Source organism: Glossina fuscipes, unplaced genomic scaffold (genome assembly GCF_014805625.2).
Source record: "Glossina fuscipes isolate IAEA_lab_2018 unplaced genomic scaffold, Yale_Gfus_2 1, whole genome shotgun sequence".
NCBI classification, from domain to species: Eukaryota; Metazoa; Arthropoda; class Insecta; order Diptera; family Glossinidae; genus Glossina; species Glossina fuscipes.
The window spans coordinates 32,149,435-32,157,772 of NW_023998415.1; the positions used below are offsets into that span (position 1 = coordinate 32,149,435).

The window sequence follows — 8,338 nt, forward strand, 5'->3', positions numbered from 1 at the left end:
TGTCTCAACCCTTCCAGGTAGCTGAAGTCTTCACTGGTCATGCTGGTAAATTGGTGCCTCTTGAACAGACCATCAAGGGTTTCACTCAAATTTTGGCCGGTGAATACGATCACTTGCCAGAAGTTGCTTTTTACATGGTCGGCCCCATTGAGGAAGTGGTCGAAAAAGCTGACCGTCTCGCGAAGGAAGCAGCCTAAACAATAACAGGCTAAACTAATTACGCAACCATCAAACAAACAAAAAAAAAAACGAATAAAGCCAACAAAATCAGCATTCATAACCTAAGTAAAAGGTAAAAGTAGCAGAATGGAGTTAATATGCTTCACCAAAAAATTAGAAATATATTCGCTAATTAATGACATTTATATCGATTTAAGCTGCAAAGAGTCCCCCCCCCAAAAAAAAAGTGAAAAAAATGGTCTCATAATGATACCATTACTCCCGAGTTCGTTGAACGATTTCCAAAAGATACATTTTTAAGGATAAAAGTCGATGTAAAATGGGCAAAGTCACCATAAATTGTAAAAAAAATTACAAATAAAAGCTATAAAAAACACAAAATTAAACATTTTCATCTATTGATTACATGTTGTATGTTACGCAACAGTTCAGTAAGCGTTTTTGCGCAGAGGAGCCAGAGGCGTTGCCTTACTGTATCAATGTGTGCTTGTTCATGATTATTTCTAAAATTATGGGGATGGGGAGGGGAGAAAGAATGTAGAAATAATTTTGTTGAATTTGATGAACTTGAGGGGAATATGCTTAGTTGATAATTGAATTATAAAACACTTATGTGTTTGTTTCTTCTATGCATAATAGTTTAGCGAACACATATATGTTTACGTTCATGGGTCTTCGTAATTATGTTGCATGAAATTCTACTTAAACTTGACCACAAATAAAACATAACGATTGACCAGAGTATGGAAAGAAACTGTTTGGTTAAGTGAGTCCCGGAAGACGGATGGATAGCAGACAGCAAGCGAGCTTGTTCGCATAGTTTTTGGCCAACTAAAATCTCATCATATTTCATAGGAGAGCCTAAATATTTAACTACAGTCGCCGATTATTTGACCTTTAACCAAAAAAAAAAAATTTATTTAATTAATTCTGGCTGAGAATCGCACATTGTTTCTAGGAAATAAGATCGAATCATTTTGGGAACAACTTAAAAAAGAAGCAATAAGAAAATCGACGTATTTTCTTCCGTTCTTTCAAATAGTTCTCATCTAGTTAGAAAGAACCCAATAAAGTTGATTTAAAGAGAAATAAAACGAAATGAAGATGGTGCACTCGCTACTTTGAAGCTTCTCAAACGTGCATTTTAAATTGTACTTCTTCGTAAGGAAGAAGAAGCAAATGCACGAGTTGCCTTTACATTCGTAGTGTTTCAAACTGGATCAATTTTGAAAAATATTCATTTTTCACATTCCTGATAATACGTTTGTTTACGATCAGCGAATTGATTCGATAAATATTCATAATATATAGTAGACTTTTTGGATACCATACCATATTCGACAGCAGAGAGGGTACATGTACTAGATTCGTCATTTCATTCAATTAAAAAATTCATGGTCTGTAATAATAAAGTCGATATGTTTCTAATCACAGTTACATGCATTCTGAGTCAATTTAGCCATATGCGTATGGCATCTGTCATAATAATAATAAGGTTCTAAAAGACGTTTAATTGTGGAGACATCTTGACCTGCTTAAAATAGAATGAGATCTTTAGTGCTTAATGGCTATTGCTATAGTAAGCTAGACGTGATCTCCCGTTTGCAACATTTCGGGAAGAGTCCATTTTCCTCTCTTCATTTAATTCTACTTTGTTTTGTGTGTTTATCTATGGTTGATAAGTTCGCAGTTGCAAATATACAGAGAGAAAAAACTTAACTTTGCTTATTCGGACGACGGTCTCAATTGATTGTCGTAGATCAAGTTATAAAGTGGATCTGAAGCGCCTGCAAACGCATCCACAATTAACTTAATGCTAAACGTAAAAGTGAAGCCGATTAAGGGCAGAAGCACTAATGATCATAAAATGCCTGAGAGCCTTCAAAGTAGCAAATAATGAGAAGCTTTTTATTTGGTTAAAGTGATTTTTAATTTATTCATTTATTCTCGTCAAACCATTACGTAATTTCTCCAGTAAATGCTATAATGCTGCCATTTCTCCATGTTCAACCCGTGTCCAAGAAGGGCGAACCGCATAAATCCTGCTATATCCAAAATTACGGAAACATGGTAAGATAAGAAAGTAATGGTCTCATTTGCGGCAAACCGTATGGCTTTTGCGAAAATCGGTCCACTGGGGCTTAACGCTTAACTACCCCAGCGCGAAGTGGAGCGGAGCTATTTGGCGGATATCGGCGAAAATAAGATCGTTGCTTTGAATATCTAAAAGTCATTCGACTAAGTACCGCAATATGATGGCCTCTAAACTGATTGGGATTGGTATCGTTGGGAATTTGATACGATTCATGTCGAGTTTTCTGAACGACCGCTCAATAAGAATTGTAATTGGCGCATTTACCGCAAACAAATTGTACTTAGCTGCAGGGATCCCAGCAAGTCCTGTTCTTTTTCCTTCGCTTTTTCTGGTGATCGTCAACGATACAAAACCTTAGGTACTCGTTTGCAGATGACCACACACTGTCGCTCATTCTCGTTTACGTGGAGATCCATTAGGCTGCATGACGAACGACACATTAAATCGAGACGTCATAAAAATAAATAGCAAATAGAAGCAAATAGAAATAACTTTAATGTCCCCAAAACGAAGCTATCTTCTAATGCGTAAAGGGCATAAGGCTCAATCCCTCTCCCGGCAACCTTTTGGCCGAGAGAATATAAAATAAAATAAAATATAAAATATATATAAAATGATATCCTTCAGTTGGACATGTGTTCGAAGTGTCGTAAAACGCATTGAAGGGCTTAGGCTTTTTACTTCACTACAGCAAACATCCGGGCAATTTACGCCACCTCTATCTATCCGGCCAAAATTAGAGTGTAACACGCATGTGTGCGCGGTAGTCGCCAAATTTGGCTTGAAGACGTTCGACCGCATATAGCGAAAGGTGCTCATGGACGTAAGCGACGAAAGCGTGTCCAAAACTCTCGATACCTTCGAGAATCAGCGTAATGTGGTCTGTGCAGTGGTCTGGTGCAGTATCGCACACATTCTATGGAGATGAAAGAGATTTGTCAATCAAGTTCTTTAACAGAATTCAAAATATTTCTCAACTCGAATCTACACAAATATTATTCTCTCCTTCCATACTTGTTTCCTGACCACCATCTTGCCTGGACGTATAGCAGACATGCCGTGAGTGACTGGTCATATAAAAAGATAAAAAAAAAATAAAAATAGGCAGCCATTTACGGTATATAAAAAAAGCTTGAAGTTACTTATCCCTCGTAATTTAATTATAGATTAATAATATCTGCTTCAATAATAATACTAATAATGAACGCAGCTTACGGTAATTTATATTAAACATTTATACACACTCAATATCCGTTTATGTGATCACTTAATATGAAGATTGCTTTTCATTTCACTAAATTTGAAAAACTTTCAAAAAAGCTTTCAAAAAAAACGGAGAGACAGCGATGCGCGTTGTTATAACTGTTAAGCTCTCCTTTAAAAAAGCGATTAGCAATCGGCAGTAAACTTCTCTGCTACACTAAAAATGAGTTGGAAAAAAACAAAATTGAAACTAAAAAAAGTTTTTTGACTAAACTGGAAGAAAAAGAATCTCATCGACAACATTTCGAGATATGTTGACGCTCTGTGGTTGTATATATATGTGTGCGTGTATATGCAGTTAGTTTTGGCTTATTTAACATGGTCTAATGAAGCTGCCATCAACATGAACCAGTCTTCAAATATCCATGGTGCAGGCCAGTAATACTAGAAGTTTTGACGCTTTTAATTTTTATATTTAATTTTTTTGTATTTTAATAAAAAATTTTCAAGTTAAAAACATAATTTTTAAAGTTTAACAACACAACAAACTAAGCTAAAGAGAAAGAGAGAGAAAAAAATAACGCTTTTTAACGTTTTTTAAATTGAAAAAAATTCGTCATGAAAAATTCTTTATAATATTAAAAATTTTTTCTCTTACTTTCTAAAAAAGACGAATAAAAAATTTCCATCGGCATAAGAAATGGTAAGAGCTGCAGATATTTAACATTTAATATTCTCGGCGCATACACGTGTATATTATGACATATTTACCTATATTGACTTTATTTGTTTACATCACAAAACCGGCTATCAATTCAAAAACAAACGATTATTTAAAGAAAAGAAAAAATTTTTTCTTTTTTTGTTCGATAAGAATAAACGTGTAGATGTATGTATCTACCGTATAATATTTATTATTTAATTATGCAAGAAAAATGAACTGAATTATGCCCGCATCGAAATGACTCTCGGATAAGCGGAATCTTAAGGGAATGTATAGAAATTGAAGTCTTCTTTTTAATTACTTCTGTAACTGTGGACTGATAGACACTCCTTCTAAGCAAATATTGGTCACTTAAGTTACCAATGTCTTATAGTTATAGAAATATTTATTGTTTCCCCTTTTTTTTGAACATTGAACTTTAAATAAAGAAAAACACGTCTCTAGCCTGAATTTTTGATCTCATTGCTCATTTGATTATGACAGTCTTAATAGGCCGAGTAGACGGAACTATCCTGTGGACGGAGATGATCAAACGAGTAGGTACTTAATAAATAGTATCATATTATTAAGCATATCCTTACGCATTCCCTTTCTATGAAAGGTATGAGATAAAAAGATTTAGTTATTGTATCCACTAACGAAAGGCGAGTGTATACCTATCGCCTTCAAATTGGTTAGAAACATTGAAAGTTCTTGCACCTAGAGTAGGTTAGTAATGAGAATGGAGCAAATTCGTCAGTGGGCACATTACCGTAGTAAAGTGTAAGCTGAATGCAACTCTGTTCCTTTAAGCAAAAACTTGTGGGTTTTAAAGTGTAATAGAAAGCTGAAATTTTCAACATTTGCTTTATGGAAAATTCTACAAAGTTATAGGTCCTCAATGAGGATAAATTGTTTGCCTAAAAATGTGTTGATTCTACAAAAAATATGGTGGACACTACGACACTATGGTGGATTCATTTTTTCTTAATAATACCATCGATGTGGGTATGCAATAAAAGTTCTTGGAGAGTAGAAGGCGACAAGATAATTGTGTTAGTTTTAAATTAGATGTCGCGGTCGCTAAAGATTTTAATTGCGATTGATATCCGAGATTCGGATCCAGCCGCATGCAACTTTCTTCTCCATATACATATAGAGCATTTTCTTGAAAAACTGAATAGACAGACGGCCATCTTTGAGAATCGTTAGAATTGCAAAATAATTTTAGGGAGGTCTATCGATTGAAATTATTTTTATGCTAGACTTTAGATCGATGTCTTTTGTATAGCCTATAAGTTACAATCAATTTTGGCTAATGTGGGTTCGCCAATTACTTTTGTACGGCAACATGGCTTAATACATTTATAGCCCAACTAGGAAAAATTACACTAATTAATAATGATTAGATACAGAAATAAGAATCAGGACTTGAAGCGATAAGGTTGATACTGATAGACTACGATTCAAATTTGGGAGCTAAATCCGTTGTACGTGGCCTTCCTGAATCTTACAGATTATATATAAATTAAGTTTGAAAATACACGAATAATCGTGATCGTAATCGAAATTATTTTCACGCGAACCGTTCTTTACACTTACGAAACGTAACAAGTCTTTTGGCAGAAAGTAACCACTGGGAGAATTAGTTTGCCTAAACTAGGGGTATTAAGTGCGAAAAAGAAAACCGTACATTGTCCTTATACGTGAGTGAACGTACGAGTGTATATAGAATGTAAACTATTTTGTTTGGGCTCGCTGTGATTCGCAAAGCAGTTTTGTATTTCTATCGAATAGTTTTAGAATGTGTAACGTTATGTAGCATTATTTTTTACTTTTTACATTTCAACTTAAATATCTTTTAAATTAGGTTCGTGTCACTGAATTGTTTGCAGAAAGTTGCTTGCAAAGTTAAAGGAACTCATCTACAACAGATCGAGATTTATCATTTCTATAATACAATATCTCCATCCACTTAGGGGACAAAGATGCCTAATCGACTTCTATCCTTGAAGATCACGACTTAGCTCTTACGGCTTGAGTAAAACCTTTGCTTATAAAACAAATTGGAAAAGGGTCCTCGGCGGTTGTTGTTCCCCTTCTCCTCGTATATAGAGATCTCTGTATTCAGTTTATATTACATCTTTTATTTATTATTAAATAACTTTGGTTATTTCTCAGCTTCATACGAGGTATGTTCAAAAAAGTAATGAAAAAGTTAACGATTAAGTAGATAAAGAGTGGCTGGAAGGGCTTAAGGCCCTATCAAAAAAATGTGTATCGGAGCGGGTACGAGAGGATTGAAAAATGCTTGGAAAGAGAGTTGAAGGTGTAAATATTAAACGAGAAAAATTAAGATTCGCGTTATTTCTGAATACACCTCGCACTTTATTATATGATTTCCATTCATTGTTTTCCTAATAGTTTGGGAAATTTCCTTTACATCAACATTAGGCAGTTGCCGTGTGAATGCATCTCATCAAATATGAACTTATGCGTGTGTTTTGTGTGTCTGATGTTCTCGTAATATTGTATAGCAAGCAATAGTCTGAATATACAAAATGATTTTCTAATAAAATTCTTAGTGTCCGTCTTGCTCGTTCTGATAGGGAAGGTTCAACTCTTTTTTTTTATTTTATTTATTGGTTTAACCTGCTGAGTTAATCTCACACAAGTTACATACATAAATCGCTATATATCTCACATAAATTTTTCAATATGTGAAAGGTAGAAAAAAATAAAAATGATTTCTTTGTTATTTAAATTTCACTTCTCTTGGCAGTGAACCAATTAAGATCGGATTTGAATTAATATTATTATTATTATTTTATTATTATTATTTTTTTTTTACATTTATATTTGACCATATACAAACACCAACGTCTTCTTAGCTTTTTCTACTCAAAATTTCGGAAAAAAATGAACACCTCATGGACGTTATATGAAGCAACCAATTTCAATATCCAGAATTCATTAATATAACTAATAAATGAATTTGCTTTGGTACTGAACGGTATTCAATTGAAATGAAAATATGTTCAGCTTATCCGTGAATTCTTTATGGAAAAACTATTCGCAAATATATTACATTAGGTACTGTGATTGAAATGTTAAGGTGGCGGCAGATTAAACGAATGCATTGTAATCGACATTGAACGTGTGCAGATATAGGAGATAACGTTCCTCAATGTGAAACAACTAATCTTTTTGGAGATACATAACGTACGCTACATAAGCTTGGGATAATAAGCGAGTTTTGTTTTCGCTATAAGCAAAATTGCACAAATATATGTAATACGTAAGCCCTTTTTGTTTATTATTATTATTATTATTTATAATTTAGTCTGAGAAATAAATTTTATGAACTAAGATAGGTCATAAAGCAGTAGCACGCATCTAAGGCTTTATCGGCTTTATTTGAAAGTCTACCTCGTATTTGAGATTTTATACCACGATCATCGACTTGTTAATCGAGAACTTTTGCCTACTCAGTCACTCAACTTCGATATGCATCGAAGGTTTTGTACATATGTTTTTATCGTCATGGTGAGTTTTGATTCGTTTAAATCATATAGGAGCCTTTTAAATGTTATCTAGATTGATATAAAAGTTCCTTCACATAGATTCGCGCATATACCTCATGGGACGTTTGTTAGCGCCTTTTGTATAAAATTTGCTATGTAAATAATTATGCTCGAGAAATTTTGTATGCAGATGTCGTGTAGATCTTTGAATGAAATGAATACCAAAAATGATATGGTCGTTCGGCGAAATGACGATCAGGAAAGCAAAGTGTCACAGGGAATTTTGTATTTATTCGCATTCATTCGTTCGCTGTATTTCAGTTAGATCAGATTCACAAATCAGTTATGTTGAGAGTCAAATCAACTAAGTCATCGATTTGAATTATTTTATTTTATACGAATTACTTTGCTGGTCGTAATTATGCTTAGCGCATGTTCACTATCGTGGAGTATTACGTGACTCTTTCAAAATCAAGTCGTTGATATCGAAAGCATTAGTTTAAGGCGAATATAAATATATGAGTTGCTTTCCTTCTAATTTATGAGTTACTTTGTGAAAATTACATATGCATAGCGTATATTCACCATCGTAGACTACTCAACTAAGTAGTTGGTATCAAAAATATTAGTTTA

At 33.9% G+C, this 8,338-nt stretch overlaps 2 protein-coding genes across 2 annotated transcripts in view; both read left to right on the plus strand.

Annotated features, from left to right (window-relative positions):
- The window catches only part of LOC119632640 (ATP synthase subunit beta, mitochondrial-like), a 1,410-nt gene extending 1,213 nt beyond the window's left edge, over nt 1-197 (plus strand). The window contains exon 3 of the mRNA XM_038025644.1: nt 18-197. Coding sequence (XP_037881572.1) covers nt 18-197 — 180 coding nt within the window. The remainder of the gene's footprint in view (nt 1-17) is intronic.
- A 3,968-nt stretch (nt 198-4,165) lies between these two features.
- Nucleotides 4,166-8,338, plus strand: part of LOC119632643 — an 8,412-nt gene continuing 4,239 nt past the window's right edge. The window contains exon 1 of the mRNA XM_038025651.1: nt 4,166-4,181. Coding sequence (XP_037881579.1) covers nt 4,179-4,181 — 3 coding nt within the window. The 5' untranslated portion in view covers nt 4,166-4,178. The remainder of the gene's footprint in view (nt 4,182-8,338) is intronic.